Source organism: Lepisosteus oculatus, chromosome 19, assembly GCF_040954835.1.
Source record: "Lepisosteus oculatus isolate fLepOcu1 chromosome 19, fLepOcu1.hap2, whole genome shotgun sequence".
NCBI classification, from domain to species: Eukaryota; Metazoa; Chordata; class Actinopteri; order Semionotiformes; family Lepisosteidae; genus Lepisosteus; species Lepisosteus oculatus.
The window spans coordinates 3,011,560-3,030,261 of NC_090714.1; the positions used below are offsets into that span (position 1 = coordinate 3,011,560).

General features: G+C 40.6%; 1 protein-coding gene across 2 annotated transcripts in view; it reads right to left on the reverse strand.

The window, feature by feature from the left end:
• Positions 1 to 1,479: 1,479 nt before the first annotated feature.
• iqck (IQ motif containing K) overlaps positions 1,480 to 18,702 on the reverse strand; it is a 32,260-nt gene continuing 15,037 nt past the window's right edge. The window contains exons 8-9 of one of the 2 annotated variants that reach the window (XM_069180907.1): positions 10,758 to 10,872; positions 1,480 to 2,290 (exon numbers count right to left, since the gene is read on the reverse strand). In XM_069180907.1, the coding sequence (XP_069037008.1) occupies positions 2,259 to 2,290; positions 10,758 to 10,872 (147 nt within the window). In that variant the 3' untranslated portion in view covers positions 1,480 to 2,258. Of the gene's footprint in view, positions 2,291 to 5,441; positions 6,013 to 10,757; positions 10,873 to 18,702 lie in introns of those variants that run through there. The other variant, XM_069180906.1, reaches the window with a different exon arrangement.

An 18,702-nucleotide genomic window follows, 5' to 3' on the forward strand; every position in this document is an offset into this window, starting at 1 on the left:
ACCCCACACACATCAATCGATCTGTTTTTATTTGGAGAGATGCTTTTGGAGCTCTTCCAATGAGCTCTAATAGAGCTACATTAATGTGCGATACTCTGAAAGTACAACAGAGACATGCAGAATCAAATTTAAAGCAAAATCAAGGCAAACAGCCCTAAATAATTACAGGTGAATCACAAGCCATATGTACTGGATTTTCAAGTGCTTTAACGTTCTGATACATAAAGGTAATGCTGTAGTTGCACAGACAGGGTCACAGTTGAACAATTAAATTTTAGGTATGCAATTACATAAAACAGCACTACTAAAAAATACACCAGCTACAAGAACACATCATCATGGTTATAATAAAGATAATATGGGCATCCATAAGAGGCTACTCTAGTCTCAGCCCTGACTATAGGTTTGAATTTGGGCCAGCTGGCAAGAGCACAGCTAGTTCATTACTTAATTTTTCATAATTAAATTAGTTAGGTTTTTACCTAATTTTTTCCTCTAATATACATTGACTGTTTTTTTCTTATGTATTTGGGTATTTAGTTTGTTTGATTTGTCTATTTTTCAGTTATTTTGTCTTTAATGTGATCCAAGTGATTATTTGACTGAGCAGTCAGTGTGTAATGTGTATAGACCACTTTATCTGAGGATAGCCACACGTACCAAGTGCACGGCTGTCACATTTTGATTGGTGGATGTAGATCACATGGTGTGGGCTTTATAAGCCCATCTGTGGTTCAGGTAACAGAGAGAAGACAAGGGAAGTAGTGGAAGACAAGACTACAGCCAGAGGGCATTGACTCTGGGCCTTGGGTGGAGATTTAATTCATGCTGTTTGTACTCCACAGGGAAAAAGGGTAATATTCTCTGTACTATCCATCAGACACTAAATGTTGTTAATATTTTCTGTGCAGTGATAATTTTCCTTTATCAGTAGTACTCAGGAGAGATTAACTCACTTACTGTAGGACATAGGCCCGAGTCTCTTCCCAACCTAAAGAAGAGAAATTACTCTTAAAAAGGGCAAAGTACCCAAAATCTAAAGTGTGAAGTGCTCAATATTAATTTTCTTTTGCTGCAGTTTTGAAGTTGGACAGGCCTTGTAACCCCAGTTTGTGTCTTGCTGGTCATCTCTGAGCTTGCAGTACTACTTGGTGAGTGATGCCTCGGTCTTCTTCCACTGCTGCAACATGGAGCGTTTTATTAAAACAATAATGAGAGTGAAAAAAGAAGAAATGAAGTTTTTTTTTTTTCTGTGATCCAAGACCATGAGGTTGATCAATGGCCATTTTCTACTTTGTTTTTCTGCTGGTTAGGTCCTACAGTGTGTACATCTGCTTAGAAAACACTGCAGGCAAGCTTGTACTCTCCTTAAGCCTATTCTGACCAATACAAACTTCCAGTGTATTTTGTATTGCTCTCCCTCAACTAGATGAAAGCTCCACAAAACTCTTTTGTGAACATCAATTTTCTCTCCTACAATAATATCTGTTGTATTTGATGGTAGACTATACAAGACTGGTCATGCAGCACAATTGCATAGATACAGATAACATGGCTGGTGTGCTACAGCGCACTGCTCTCCATGGACATGCATGGCATCAGCAAGATGTTTTGAAATCTTTTGTAGCTGGTTGCTAATGTCGGCTCCCCCATGCAAGGCAATTTTGATCCCTGTCAGGTCTCACAATTTGCAAACAGTGATATAAATAAAGAGCAGCTGCTGGAAATGTCAAGCATGCCGATGTTAGCCCCTGGCCTCATGGGTGTTGGTACAACAAAATGGGGTGAGGTCAACATGCCTACATCACTGTAAAACTAATACTTGAGGACACATTGGTAGGTGCAGTAGGCTTTTATTTTTGTTTGGACCAAAAATACCACCTTAAAGATTTTACTAACTTTTTCATGCTTCGTTTCCGCCACATAACAAACCCCATTTTTTTTAATGACTTCCAACATCGGTGAATAATGAAAGTTTACAAATTACGATTTTACAAATGTATCTAGCCTTGACACAAATGTTACAGTACTTGAACTGTCTTCTACAAAGTAAAGATGAATTATTCACTTATATAATGACTTGTAACAGAATGTTTTGACCAATTTGTTCAGAATTGTTTTTCAAAATGACGTCCTGGTCTGTTTCCTCGTTGTGCTAGTATTCCCTCAAAGCAACCAGTACCTCCAGGGGTTCTGTGTTGACAGAGACTGCGTGAGCCGAGCCCTTGCACAGAGGGCCATGGGTCTGCACTTTAATGTTAGGTCACCCCTGGCTTCCTCTTGCACAAATCTGCAAACCAAGAAAACTTCATTACTGAAAATTGGCAATATTAACCATTTAGACAAACCACGACTGAAGACCTGACTGGCAGCCAACTCGGATAAAGGGGATTGATTTAAAATAACTAATGGGATGGAATATCTTATCTCAGGACACAATGAGAACTGAGCAGTTGTAATTATAGGTATAGAAGTGATGTGAGTTGCACATAGTTTTCCAAGCCTTTCCTCTCCCCTTTCTTTGCCCTTATAACGACGGGGTGGCTGATGATGCTGTTGGGGTGCCTTGCAGAAACTTTGAAGTGTGCCGAAGTATGCTTGATCAAATATTGTTTTCTCAAGAGGGCGGGGCTCCTCTAATGTTCTGTACTGAATCCACATGACCTTCAATAAAAATCAGTCTGGTAATTTGCAGCATTGGTTTGTATTTGGAGATCAGAGAAAATGTCCTGACAAACACTGGTAGACCCTTTCGGGGGAGGGGAAGGAATCCTACAGCAGATCTGCATGTATGCTTGGGCCCTGGGTTCAATTCTGGACCTGGGAGAGCTCTCTGTGTGGAGTTTGCATGTTCACCCTACGTTTGTATGGGTTTCCTCTGGGAGCTCTGGTTTCCTCCCATAGTCCAAAAATGGGTAAATGGCTTCTGGGTGAAAAAGACCATGCCACCCTGTAGTCTAATTATATTTTCCCAAATAATGCCATCATATTCTTCAAACCACCCCTTTACTTCCTCTTTCTTTTCATTGAAATGAGCTTCTTGTTAAGGCAAAAAGATTTAAAGCCAACTTTCAATGCACATATGATCTCAACAGTAGAATAGCCAGCAGCATCCTTCCTGCCTGGACTGTGTGAAGTGTTTCTGTTGGGAGTTTAACCGAGTACAGAGTTCCCTTCCTTTCCCCAAGTGATGGCTTTGGCTTAATCGACTTTCTCCTCATTGCCGTTTTCTGGTGTGCCTTCTGTAACAAAATATTTAACTAAGCATAAATACTGCCTTAAACTGACAGTGTATTTCAAAGTCAGGTTCTCATGATATCGTGGATTACAAATACAGTTCCATTTAGAACTCGACAGATGACGGAAAATCCTTAAAGATGATAAGGTAGCTGTGAAACTGTCTCGGAAGTGAGTGATGGAGTCCCTTATAGTTGTGTTAGGACAACGTTAAATCTCCCTGCAGCCAGCAGGTGATAAATTGAGCACTACCTGTTGGGAATTAACTGGACAGCTGGCTTGGCAGAGGTTGTACTGTATAAAGTAGCTGAGAGCAGATATAATTTACCTTTAGGGTCAGGCTCCTGTCAGACAAGAATTTAAACAACAGCTCGCAAAACTTGATAACAAGCATTATGCACACTGATATAGTTTAGATTGAGTGTGAATGAAAATAAATTTAAATTTGCTAACACAGGCCATTAATTGAGAGATTAATAGATACTGTCTAAACTAACTTTATTTATTTATGTAACCCAGCCACTAAATGCTATAAAGTTGTTGAATGTACCCCTCCCGCTTCTATGTAGTGATTACAGATGGTCAGTGCATTAGTTATCTGGGTAATGCACAGTTTTACAGAATACAGGGCACCGTTCGAGTTGAGGTAAGGGACAACTAGATTCTTTACATATTATTGGGAAAATTGGCCCTGGTTAACTGGGCTCTTCCAGGGTGAACCCTGCTTTGCTAACGTTGCTTGCCCGGATAGGCTCCAGCTCCCCCATGACCCTGAATTGGATAAAATGGTTAGAAAATGGTTGGATGGAATTTGAAACACGATTTCAGGGTTTTGATATGCTTTGAGCAACTATAAGATAGTGGTATAGACTAGTGAGGGTAACTGTTTACAGTTGTCTGACTTACTATAATTTTGTCTTTGACAAGTACACAATGACAATTTGAGTTGCATTGCATTTGTCCTTAATAACAATGGGAGTACTTCAGTGAGTCATCTGTCCCCAGATATGACTGTAGCAAAGTATTGTGAGTAGACAAAAGGGAAAAAAAAGTGAATAGCAAATTGTTTTGGTTAATTTAGCTGATTCAGGAACAATGATCTTGTCTGATTGACCATCTCGCTTGCTGGCTTTACAAAGTAAATTGATTTGGAGACAAATAGGACAGTAGATACAAAGATCATCTGATGCAGAGATAAACAGACTGTACCTTGCAGTTTGCATTCTCTTTTAACTCTTTATAAAGAGACAAGTGCTTGTCTGTTTAAACAACTTCTTGAACTGTCAAACACCTTCTGTCAGAACCTTAATTACAGGTCTAAGACAATATCTCAGCTATGCGATTTAAAAGCACATTAAATACAGCAAGTTAAAGCAACATAAATGCTTTTAATGTTTTAATAGATTAATGCACAGAAAAATATAAATGCTAAATGTAAGCAAACCTAGATATTAGTTATAATATTTGCACAGGCACAGTGATGACACATTTGGAGTCCTCTTTGTGTAATTCAATAGATGCTGGACAGATGGTCTGAAACTAGAACATTTTGGCATTTTCGTCTATAGTCTGGTTTATGGTGTAGGGTACAATTACACAGAAATATTGATGTGTACAAATTATTAGTTCTATTTAAAGGTTTTCTAACTATTGTATTTTAATATCCCCCTTTGGTGGACAACTTGTAAGAAAATCTTGGAAGAATGAATTCTAGTTGAGTTTTAAGCTGGTCTGCTTTTGTCCTTTGGAGTTCATACTAAACATTTAACCTGACAATGCGTCTGGTTTGTTCTGTAGGATAGCAGTTGATGGCATGTGATGTGTCACGTTGTAAAACAGGGACTCTCAACCTTTCTTCCCTGTAATCTCCCATTAAAAAATACCTCCAAATATGTACTGTATTCCTCAATTAAACTGCAGGATCAACATGAAATCCACAGCTGTGACAAAAAAAGCCTTATATACAAACTATACAATCTTAAAAGCAGAATGCAGCACAGTATATTACAGGTAGGTTCTGTCAGAGAAGATTCACTATGTGAGACTTTTTACAAACTACTAGACTGGGAGGGGGTCTCCCTCTGTTCCTAGGGAACCCAGTCGTTGAGGGATCTGCATTCTAAAAAAGAGATTTTACACTTGTTCCTTTGTGTATGCGTTATTTAGCTGTGGGCCTGAAAGACAAAAGCACACCAAACAATCTGTGAAGACTTACTCTCAGGTAGGTTTATCAAAATCAGACATCACATACATGTCAAAGGGTGGATCGAGAATAGATTCTTTTGAACTCGGAATATGCAATTATTATTAATTCTCTTTACACACCAACTCCTGATCAGCTTGACTTTCCATGTGTTCTTGTCAGGCCTTCCACTTTGCACACTACAAGCCCATAGCACAGACATACATAGATAAGATAGAGGATCTGACAAAGCACTGCGAACTTACAGGCATCCAGACAACCACAAAGGTTGCTTTTGCACGACAAAATTACATAGTTCTACTGTTAATAAAACTCTCAAAAGGTTCCGAGGCAGTCAGATATTGTGCATACTCCTACTCAAAGGTGCAGAGGACAGCATAACAGAGATACGCCATGCAGTGGACAGGCTTATACTTCATCAGAGCTCTCCAGAGAAGGGGACAGTGTCGCAGGGTTCGGAGTTGTCGAGGACAGGATGAGGGTGTTCTGTGGGGTAGGTGAGAGCAAGCGGATGGACACTCCAGAGTAGTTTGGCTGAGCAGCCTCCTCGGGATCCTCAATTTCTCGCCCCACTGAGAGCAAACACACAAAGACAGGTGTACAGTATAAAACCACACAGAGCATCATGCTTGTACCTATACTGGCAAATCCCATTATATCACCATAGTTACGTCTGGAACTGGTTAGCACGTAAGACACCAAAGGAAAATTAGGTGGCTCCTGAGTGTTGACAACAGATAAGAGTTTGTTATTTTTCTGGACCATAAATAACAAATCAACATCTGAGTGTCAATAAGGTCCAGATTAAGGCTGAAGTTTGTCTTTATGATGAGACATTAAACATACCGTGTTACTGTGTTAACATACAGTGAATGCCACAGTCCAATCCAGAAATGGGTTATAAAAAAAAAGGCTTGGTTAGCACTTCAGGCAAAAGTAATAGAAGACAGCTATCAAAAGGAACAAAAGCAAAGGGAAGCAGAAGTTTTATTAACTGCACATTTAAATGAATTTTGGTCACCTAATAAAATATGAAATGCTGTTACTGTATTTACAGTACATAACTTTCTCCCATTTCTTTTCATGTTCATTTCTGCTTTTAAAAACAAAATGCAGAATTTAGCAGAAGTTCCGGGATAGCAAACAAACAATACGGAGAAGTTGGAATCATACTGGTGTTTGTCACATGCAATTCCTCATGCAAACATACAGTATCAGTATATTGATTCAAAAACACACGCCAGACTCCAAACAGTGGGCTCCAAGGAATGTGATAAAAGCAGCAAAGTTAAGCATCAGAAGATCTGACCTACCTAAAATGTATTTAATATTGGGTGGAAAAAAGGCCTTTAAATACAGATGAGATGAGAGTTGAGCTATCAGCTACCTAATGTTAAGGTTATTCTAAAAACATACTCTCTGCAGCTCTTCCACATTGCCTGAGCCTGTACTGGATTCTGTTCATTAAGCAAAAAAGCAATCTGCTTGCTTCAGCAACACTGCTCCAGCACCCTCTCTGGCTCTCTTTTAATCTGCAACACAACCTGATCGCACATCTTTATCAGACTACAAATTGTGGCAATCAAGATGGAGACCAATGTCATCGCTTCAGACTAAGTTGTTCACATGTGATTTTGATTCTGTCTTAATGTAGCTCTACAGGGAGAAGACCAGTAGATTAACCTTTATTCATAAGTGTGTACGCGCAATCACAGCCAATGAGCTCTAATTATTTCATAACAAGCCAAGAGAAAACAGTCACATGTATTTCTTTCCCTCTGTCTACTGTATACTGTGAAAGACCATTCCTGAAGAACAACAGGGAATTGTGGAAAAAATGGCTCAAAAAAGACTTAAAAAAAGACTTAAAAAGAAACTAAAGCAGGTTCTGCAAGAAAAGAGGAGTCACCGTTACAATAAACGGTAGCCTTTCTCAGCACAGGGCTGTTTAGTCCTGGTGGTAGAAGGATAGTGTGTCTTCAGGTTTTCTTTGTGTGTTAAAAAGAAGAAGTACACGAAGAGCTGGGAGAAGCTGTTAAATTAATCAAACTAGGCTAATTTAGGTCATTAAGAGGTGGCTTGGAATGAAAACCTGCTGATACACTGGGCCTTCCAGCACCAGAATTGTACGGTCCTATCAGAGGCACCACCTCACGGCATTGCCTGATTGCTTGTGCAAGAACACAGTAATTATTCTGTTCAGTCAGTCACTGAACACGCCACACTTTCTGAGTGCACAATGTTGGTGTTTATTTTACAGTGCCATTATTTATCATTAATCATTGCCATATGGGGTATATGATGGCTTTTATATTTATTAACAATTATTTATTAAAAATGAAGTGCATATTGTAAAGTACATAAATCTCCAATACAATCCAATAAATCTCCAAAAGAATATTGTTGGTAAATTGTTGGTGTGAAAATGTCATCAGAGAGTGTTACAATGTCCCAGAGAGGAAGAAACAAACGTGTTGTCTGGGTATAAGGTGTCACTGGTACAGCATGCACCTCACTGTCGGACAGATGTTAGTGTATCTTGCATTTCAATCAACTGGCTGCAGGGAATTCATCAGGTTCCCAGTCCTCCACACCACCTCTGCTCAATCGGAAAATCATCTAATCAAGAACAGTTTTGGATAAAATTATTCGAATCTATTTTTCCCCAGTGGTACTTTGGTTGCTTAGACAGTGAAGAACATTTTTTTTCTATGAATAATACACTCTCTCATTTTTTGTCAGTTCACAACTCAATAGTACAAACTGCGCACATGTTAAAATGCAGTGCTCAATGCAAGCTGCCTCAAAAGAAATGAAAATTGTTACATGTCAGGTATGGATGCGCATGCTGGCTATTTTTTTATTCCCTCAGCTCGCTGAGTCTCTCAGGCACCTGTGTTAATGGAATTACTAGATCAGGAGTGAGCAATTTCAGTCCTTGAAAAAGTGGTGAAACAGAATTGGTCAACCCTGTGAAAACCTTTTTATAGGTTTCTTTTCTGCAGTATCTACAGTATCTCTGTGTGTAGTTTCTGTGTTTTTTCTCTATGCCTACGTCATGCATTTGGGCACGTTACGCACATGTGAGAGGGACGTTGGATGCCTATAGATGCGTGTGTGCATTTGCTCTGCTATGCTAGGGAACCGCAGTGTTTACAAGGAGTATGGTCTGGCCTCCCTGCTATTCTGGGAATCACAGCCATTCCATCCAGATCCACAGTCCACAGCTGGCTTGTCATTCTCAGCTGTTTTCTTGCAGAGCAAGGGCTGTCTCTGTGGAGAGTGGGGTTACATTATTGCTCGATATACAAATACAAATTGCTCAATATCACACACAATGATCAAGCTTAATTACACCCATCAGCCTTCATCTCATCACACTCATCAGTTTTCTACAGTAGTTTTTTAGAGGATGAATATACTGTAGGATGTGTATCTTAAATTTCCCAGTGTATGCCATCCATTTGAGACCAAAAGGTTTTTTTAATCATCCTGTTACATGTGCTGAGTAACTGCCCTCAGTTGAGTATTTAAAACAATTATTCAAATGCAACGTTTCGGCTGTGCAGCCTCCTTCAGGTGTGAGTGTTGCTTGCACCTGAAGAAGGCTTCACAGGAGAAATGTTGTGTTTCCTTTTGTTTCTTTCAGCATGGAATAAACCCGATACCTTATGCATGCTGACGCAGCTCCCTGCTTGAATTATTCAAACGACAGTTTTTGGAAATACTATTCAAAATGAACAAGAGTAAAGGCTGGGGAGGAGAATGAAAGGGCTATGTTTGTGAAGCTCATAGTTTTGGGCTTTGTAGCATTGCCCCACCTATTTGGATTCCTGGCAATCAAGTGTACAATATCTTTCACAATTAGGAAAGAGTAAAACAGAACACTGTCGCTTTACATAGGGAGCCCATCTTTACCTGGATGTAAAAGCCAAGTTGTTTACTGTTTGTTACAATATGATAATATCAATATAAATAACAAAACATATTTATTGCATACATTTGAAGTTCTCTAGAATCTTGGTGAAAATGCTTGCAATGAAAAATGTTAAACCTCCTCATTATCTATTGTACTTTGCTCTACACCATCTCACTTTGAGATGGTACTCACTGTGAAAATGTAAAATAAAAATAACATCAGATAGATTGATTAACAATGTTTAAAACAGAAACAAGAGTCCAGATAAGGTGTAAGGTTCCTTCAAAACACATTCCAGGAACCCAAACATCTTTTTACATTACATCATTTGTAAGGATGTTTTTAAAAATCTCAAGGATCTTGGTTCTCAGAGGACCGGAGCCTACCACGTCAAATTCTTTAAACCTTATCACAGAAGGAGACCCCAAAATACATCAGGGTTTTTTGGAGGAATTCAAAGCATTTGGCAGATTCTCAGTGCTGTCCCTTTAACTGCGCGGGCTTGACCCCTGCTTCTAACTATATGGGAAGCTGAACGGAATGGCGGATTTGCGTCTGAATGTTAGAAAGGGGGGTTATGGGATCCCCCCAACTCAATAGCACACAAAACCCGCTGAGCTGACAGCCTGCTGATGTGTGATGGGAGGGGGGTTGTTCTTTTGTGCTACCGGCTATGGTCACACTGAGCTGCTGACCTGTCCCATCAGTTCACATCACGGTGTGGAAGACAAACTAAAGCCTGACCGTTAATTCTACTCCTCTATTTTTTTTAGTTGATCAATATCCAGTATGACAGACACTTGGTTGACACATTACACCGGTGGGGTGGGGTGGTTAATATCAGCATAATTAATTTTTCACCTCTTATACCCTACTGCTGCTTCCCAAAACCAATTCCCAGTGGTTATTTTGCTTTTTCAGATGGATTCCGGTCGTTTCGCTCTTCCACCATGCCACAGGAAACTCTGCCCTGGTGTGAATTGAGATATTAGTACAATATCACCATTTGAATTGTTTGATGGAAGTCAGACACTGTGGTATTATTGTGTCTGGCACTCTAGCTGTTTGACTGTTTGCTGTTCTAAATTCCTTTGCAGATGAATATCTGCTTCTGTAAAAAGTGCAGTTTATGTTTTGAACACAACACCAGATTATGATAATACTGCCATTTAGAATAAATATGCATAGAGGTGATGTAGTATAGGTTTTAAAAGAATTTCAATTTGTAAATTTGGGCATTATCTTTGTAAAACTCAGATAAACTCAGATAAACTGAAAAATCCAAGCAAACTGAGAGTAGGATGAAAGCAAAACGCAGAGGTAAGCCAGAGTAAAAGTGAAAACTTCCCTGCATATTTACCACAGTAACATCTGTCAAGTCTCGCTCCTGTTTCTCACCTCGGGATTCACGCTGAGCCCAAAACTCCTCCACTCTCTGGCGGATGCTCCTGCTATCCTCCCTCAGCTCTCTCTGCCACTGACGCAGCTCTTGCACCTCCCTGTCACAGCGCACCTGAAAAAGCAAGGCAAGCCAGCTCAGGTCAAGCTGCTGTTCGTGTCCTGCTGCAATAATAACACTCTCCTGTAGTGTGGGGTGTGCATGGTGATCCATGGTCAGGCCATGCCCTGCTCCAGTAACGACACACTCCTGTGCTGCACAGCCTCTGATCCTGTAGTGTGGGGTGTGCGTGGTGATCCATGGTCAGGCCATGCCCTGCTCCAGTAACGACACACTCCTGTGCTGCACAGCCTCTGATCCTGTAGTGTGGGGTGTGCGTGGTGATCCATGGTCAGGCCATGCCCTGCTCCAGTAACGACACACTTCTGTGCTGCACAGCCTCTGATCCTGTAGTGTGGGGTGTGCGTGGTGATCCATGGTCAGGCCATGCCCTGCTCCAGTAACGACACACTCCTGTGCTGCACAGCCTCTGATCCTGTAGTGTGGGGTGTGCGTGGTGATCCATGGTCAGGCCATGCTGCAGGCATGGGCTGGACGTTCCAACATTTTAGTAATGTTGTCCTGCAAGGGCAGGATGCTGAAATCCTCAGGAGCCACAGGTCAGCTCATTTATATTCCAGTTCAAGCTCACAATTAAGCTATTTGACTTATGTGTTGGCTGAGCTAACAGGTGACTTTCCTGAAGATCTCCACTGGCTTGGCTTAGTCCTGGTTTTTGAGAATTTTGGAAGCACCTCATAATATGTCTGTGTTTAAGAGATCCTTTAGCCTGTCAGTGTATGGCAGTTCCTTGAAGCCCAGGGCTCCATCCGTATGTGGATTTTCATTATTAGACCCCACCAAAATGCTAATTAAGCCCAGACAACTCTGCAATCACATTTTCAATTTCCATAACATTTCCGCACAGACAAAGATCAGATTCTGCCCCATCGCAAGACAGATAGGAAAATTGCTCATTTGCTGGGGGAGGACTTCAGCATTTAGGTCCCCCATACCAATTAACTCATTATTCCTAGCATGCACTGCAAAGTGTGATTGCTTTTGTGCCGCAGCCGCCCTCCACTCCCCCCCGGCCAGAGCATGTTGTACAGGGGGGAACCCAAGAGCGGAAGGGCAGAAGGGGGGAGGGGGCAAACACAACATCTACCCTCCCCAACCCTTTCTGTGAAATGACATGTCTGCTGCTGATACTGGGCAAGAAGCAGCAGCACCACAATGGAAGCCTGTTCGGAATGGCAATGAAGTGGAATCTGTTTTTTAAGTAATTAATGATGGACACCAAAAAGGCCAAATTGCACAGCTTTAAATAATTGTAGATGCAGCCACGAACACAAAGGGCCTTTGCCTCCAAAATCCCCTGATGTAAGACTGCCATTCCCTGCCTCCCTCTTGCTGGCTGCCTCCCTCCCAGCTCGGCTCTTATGTAACAGTCCCGTTTCCTTCCCTGCCACGCTGGGTGATTATTTAATGATAGTGATTGTTAATTTAGTGGCTGTCAAGGAACAGCTGAATTCCCTCCTGGCAGAGGGAGATACAATAAAAATGTAAATGAAGAGCAAAGCGGACCACACGCTGAGGAGACATTAGCAGTCAGAGCGAGAGCCATCGAGTCAAGAGAGTATGTGTGCTTCTTTGTGTCTGTTTGCGTGGGTATGCATGTGTGTGAGCGTATTGCTGCCGTTGCAAATGAAGCTTCTAAACTGAGACCTCCTGATTGAAATTGTTGCCACATCGGGAGGAAATGGACAGAAGTAATGAGCAAGTCCTCAAAATCGAGTAATTCTCACGTGTTGAACACATATGCCCTCATTTGGAATATTCTGTTCAATTCTGGTCTCTGTGTTACAAGAAAGAGATTGCTGCCCTGGGATCAGTCCAGAAAAGAGCAGTCAGATACATTCTAAGCATAAAGTAACGTCTTGTGCTGACAGCCTAAAAGAACTAAACATTTGTAGTCCTGAACAGAGAAGGCTATGAAGGGTCCTGAATTAAGTATTCAAAATCTTCAAAGGTACTGACAAAGTGGAAACTATGCAGAAGTGGATTTAAAACTCAAAACAGGAGGCACTTGTTTACACATTATGTTGGAACAAGCTACTCAGCCATGTTGTTGTGGCCAAATCCCTGTTTTTTTTCCAGGAAACAGCGAGATGTGATCCTTGGATTGATTAGCTGCTAGCAGCCCAATGAGCAAGACGGACTAAATCGCCAGCCTCCTCTTGCAATTTTCCTTGTGTACTTGCAAACTGCTCTGTCTCCATAGATAGGATTCAAAAGCAGCCATTTAATGCAAAATGTGCAATTCATTCTCTCAATGCTAAATCTCCATGTTTAATTCTTAATACGAATGCCTTTGTAGAATAACTGAAAGGCTAGCATCAAACTGGCAATGTTTTGGTGATTTAACTGTACATAGCATGCTGTAGGATCATATTTGAGAAATAAATCTGAATTCATGTCGCCATCCATTACAGGCTGAGGTCCAAAATCTATACAATTTTAGTAAAAGCAATTGTGTGGAAAAAATCTTTACCCCACTTTTCTCAGTTCTGAAAAAATGGAAATGGTGATTTAAAACGCTAATCATTTTTGAAACACAAATTAAACAGCCACCATCCAGTCATTTGTAGTCATAGAATCGAAGTCACATCAACATACTATAATTGCAGCAAAAATAGTTCATGGATAAATACATGCTCAGTGGGTCATTAAAGGATTCATGTGTAATTTCCACACAAGAAAGAGACAAAACATTGACCTAACCCCAGATAAGATTTCATGTTGGTAATTTTTCTTTTCCTCGGATATGAATGATTCTCTGATTTTTTTTTTTTTACTGGAAGCATCTTGTGTTCATCAGAACACAAAGAAGAAAGTTTACAAACAAGGTTTGCCCAGCTAGACTGTTTGTTTTTAAACTGATCCAAGAATCTCATAAAAACACTTAACTGAGAGAAGCCAGGGTATCAGTTTCAACAAAATGGCTGGGTTAGCTTGTTTTAAACCTTTGGGTGAAGAAGTGTTAACTTCACCTTTGTTTCTCATTCAGTTCCATGGCTTGTGCTTCACTGTTGATTTTGAAGCAGCCCGTTGGGTGGACCTTGTCAGTCCCTTTGAACATTCTGAGTATCTGAATCGTACTTCTCTGTTCAAGACTAAAAGTTCTTTTTAGAAATGTTTCTGTTAACTCTTCTCTGGATGCATTCCAGGAACAGGAATATTTTGTATAATGGTTATGACCACAATTGTACAATATACAGTATTCTAAATGAGATCTGATTAGTGCATTGCACAATTTTCATCAAAGTTTATGAAAAAGAAGTTTGTAAAAAGTTTGTAAAGCAAGGCCTATGTTTACAAACTCCTTATTGACTATCCCAGAATGATAATGCCATATACAGTACATGAACCTCTTTCATTATTTGCTTTTTTTTAAAGATTGTTACTGCCTCCCACCAGTCCGAGAAAGAGCAGTAAAACAATATAGGAACTGATCAGAAATCACTTCGCATTTATCCACCTGAAGTGGCCAGTCTGGAAGGTTTGTGTTAGTAGATGGACTTTAGCGGCACATCGCTGTATGCAACAGAACGGTCTGAGATTACCCCCCACATGCTTAATTGCTACAGTTGTTCCATGTGTTTGGAAATTGATTATTTAATGGTTTCAATTACCACCTGATTAAGACCTGGAAAGCAATGCTGGTTCCATTTCTTCATCTACTCCATTAGTTCAATTTAAGTCATTCAAGTCTAGATGGAATGAAAACCCGACCCAAATGCAGCAGTCCACTCAAGCGTGAGGCTATCCTCCTCCAGGAGTCAGATTGGCAATAAATGCATTCCAGCTCCAGCTGAATGTGGAAAGATGATAGCAGAAGCATTCTCATCGCCAGAGACTAGTGTACACCATTTCCCACAGGACAGACAAAACAATCTTACAACACCTGGGCGCATGCAATACAGGCTTGAGACAAAGCACGTGAAATGCCATTTCCTTTGCTTATGAGCACAACCCGCATAGTGTGTGGAAAAACAGCTTGAGAAATAAAGCAGCTGGAAATGTTTTGTGTGACATTCCAAAGCACTACACACTTAAGAAATGTATTATGTCTATTTGTATATTGTATATTGTATAATGTATATTTAAAATACAACCAAATCATGCAACATACTCAATTTAAATAAATGAAACAACATAAACAATACTCATTTGCATCTTAATTAGGATTTGAACCTAAATGGAACAGAATATGCCGAAAATGTGACACTGACAATTCTTTTTCATATAGCTGTTTATATCTCAGTAGTAGAGGAAGAGCCCAAGATGAAATCTTATCCAGTTTATGTGTAAATTATGGCCAGTTATTGACTGTGCCACGACTTTATTACCCATTTGAGTCTGACAAAATATATTTCTTGACGACTGTGAGGTAATGAGAGGTGGATTAGTGAGAAAGCAGCACATTAAATGGGAAAAAAAGAACTTCAAACCGAGGCACAGCTGGTGTATCAGTCTGATTGAGTAATTAGCACTAGAAATTAGAATTAGTGATAATCTACTTGAAGGATAGGAACAGTTGGGATAGGATCTGAGTGGAATCAGCCACTCCTCTTGGCTAGTTAATAGGCTTATAAGAACAGTCAGGAGGAAAATGGATTCAGTGTGTGTCTAGACTCCAGCCAGGAAGGAAGGAGAGTAAGTGCCCCAGTGCTGTAGTGAGGGGGGTGTCACATGTCCTGAAGGCTGGGAAAGTTAGTGATGAGAAAAGTTATGGATTGTTAGTGAAGATCTGGTGCTTGAGTAAGAGTTGAGCTGAAGTGATTTTAGTCAACACTAAAGTTGGATAATCTAGTGCCTGGAGATTAGTGAACGTGGAGTGTAGAGTTAGTGAATATCTATTGACTAGAACACTGTGAAGAGCTTCCTGGAAGGGAGACAGCTGTGCCTCAGTATCTTCCCTGCAAGTGAGACATTTTGGAAGTCAGGATCGCAGTCTGCATGAAGAGACGGACTACTTCAAATCTGAAAAGCTAAAGTGATGTAGCAGAATTGGGCTTAAGGAAGTTTCAGCAGTTGCCTCCATGAGGTATTGAGCATCTATTTAATCACTAAACTATATCAATTATTGTAAAACATTTTTAAGAACTAAATTTAATGCATTATTGTCTTGGTTTGAGGGTGTGTCTGAATATACACAAGTTAACTTGATTAAGCAATGAAAAAAGTCAAACTTATTTCCTCTGTGTATTCAGGATTTATCGGCAAGATGAAATCTACTGAAGCCAAGGTGGGAATCACACACAATTACAAATAGACATCTCTCCATGTTTTGATACTATGTGACAATGTCTTTATACTGTATACTGTACTTGTCTGGTCATTGAGGACACAAGAATGTGCAAGTCTGTTGGTAGTCATGTGAGATTGTCTTATGATTGTGTGGATTACTGTATTTGTAAGTCGGGACTTATAGGTACAATATTTTGCAATTACATGGTAGACATTTGAGAAACTATTAACAGATAATATTCACAAACAATATATATCTGAACGGATACAAAACTTTGCTAAAATTATCATCTGTAGCACTGTAGTATTAAGTTGGGAAGTATATAATTTCAATGCACTTTTGATGCTTTTACCATAAGTGGGTTTGCAGTTGAGAATCATCTGTTCTTAACAGTGTACTGACCAGTGTGCTTTCTGTATAGTCTTGAATTCCATCTACCAGGACCCAACCCCTGACAGGCTAGCAGCTCTGACTCAGTCCCCTGCACTGCCTCCCAGCCTTTCTATTCTAGTACCACTTCATCCTGCCTATCAGGTCACATTAGTTGGCTGAGTCACGCCATGTGGAAAATCAGCACTTGTAAAATACCACAGAATCTGATTTCTTAAGAGCACGATCCAATTCCTCCAGCTTCACTGAAGGATGAGCAAGGCATTTCACTATGCACAAGCTGACAGCTTCAATCAAAATCAGTCCATGGTTATTTTTTCAGGAACCCCAGTTCTTCTATACTGCGTGTATCTATAAGAAATAAGACCAAGTTCATAACTCTTAGAATACGATCAGTTCTCTAACTATAAATCAACAGAGAGGAAACAGAATAATTCGCCCTCCACCCAGCTTCTTCCTTGGGTGGAATATTATCAGCAGCCATATCAACCTGCAACTCACAACTGGCAACCCACTGAAGCTAAGCAGGTGTGAGCCTGGTCAGTACCTGGATGGGAGACCTCCTGGGAAAAACTAAGGTTGCTGCTGGAAGAGGTGTTAGTGGGGCCAGCAGGGGGCGCTCACCCTGCGGTCCATGTGGGTCCTAATGCCCCAGTATAGTGACGGGGACACTATACTGTAAACAGGCGCCATCCTTCGGATGAGATGTAAAACCGAGGTCCTGACTCTCTGTGGTCATTAAAAATCCCAGGGCGCTTCTCGAAAAGAGTAGGGGTGTAACCCCGGTGTCCTGGCCAAATTTCCAATTGGCCCTTACCAATCATGGCCTCCTAATAATCCCCCTCTATGAATTGGCTACATTACTCTGCTCTCCTCCCCACTGATATCTGATGTGTGGTGAGCGTTCTGGCGCACTATGGCTGCCGTCGCATCATCCAGGTGGATGCTGCACATTGGTGGTGGTGGAGGGGAGTCCCCATTACCTGTAAAGCGCTTTGAGTGGAGTGTCCAGAAAAGCGCTATATAAGTGTAAGCAATTATTAATTATTATTATTATTATTATTATTTCAAAACAAGTATCCACCCACCCACTGCATAGCGTTGTGGGTGAGACTTTGGACTTATAACTGACTGGTTGTGGGTTCAAGTGCCTTCTGTAGACACTGCTGTCATACTGTGAGCAAAGGACTTCTCCCCAGCCGCTCCAGTCCAGTCTCTGTATCCCTTCTGGAGAGGGAGTCGTGTGCTCTCTAGCCCACCAGTGCTACCGAAACCAGGATGAACTCTGGTAGGCGTTTTAACTTTTTATTCACCCGCCCTGGAAAATATCTCCCTGCCTGCAAAGGTAAAAGGCATTAATCATCTCGGCAGGTTTGTTAGCTACTTACATATTCACTACTTAATCGTAGGATGTCAGCCTGACCAACCACACCACTCAAGCACATCAGTTAATAGTGACTTTACACATGGATACGTGAAAATTAAGAAAATGTATTAAGTTACCATGTGTGAAAACAATCAAGTGTCTACCCATCCCTTTCTCAACAATACTGCAATTTGGTTTTATTCAAATAGTGTACAGCAATTTTGCATGCTACTTTGAAACATGTTGCTTTAAAATAAATAGCACGTACAGTATATTTGGCCTGGCCGTTGAAATGAATAAAGTTATACAATGCATCTTGAATAGCTGGATTAATTGGTCAGGTTGGGATTTCCTAATAGCTGTAGTTTTTAACCAGTCAGCATCTAGTCTGCTGTGAACACCTATTTTCCCAAAATAATTCAGCAGAACGTGGACATTTCAGATGCATGTGCAGTCAGTTGGTTCTCCTTAACTATGCGACTAGGAAAGTAAGGATTAAGAAAGCCTGCGTCTGCAACCTGTGGGTTTCAGTGGGTGCTGTCTGTCACTTGTGTGTATGACATTTACTTGTTTTTCCAGTTTTAATCACAGTGTGAAAATATTCAATCAGTAAATGGCACAGGACACATGTTCACTTTTACTTTTTCCAAGTTATTGGACTGAATCAACAAATCTGGCAGTAACACACGATGCCAGAATGGATAAAGTGGATAGGTGTTGTGTTTTAATAAATACAGCAACCATAAGCATTTCTGTTTCCACTTTGTGCTCCTAAGCCTGGTCTTAAATTATGCCTTTGGTTTCTTTCCTTGTGGCTTTAATCCCTGCATCACTG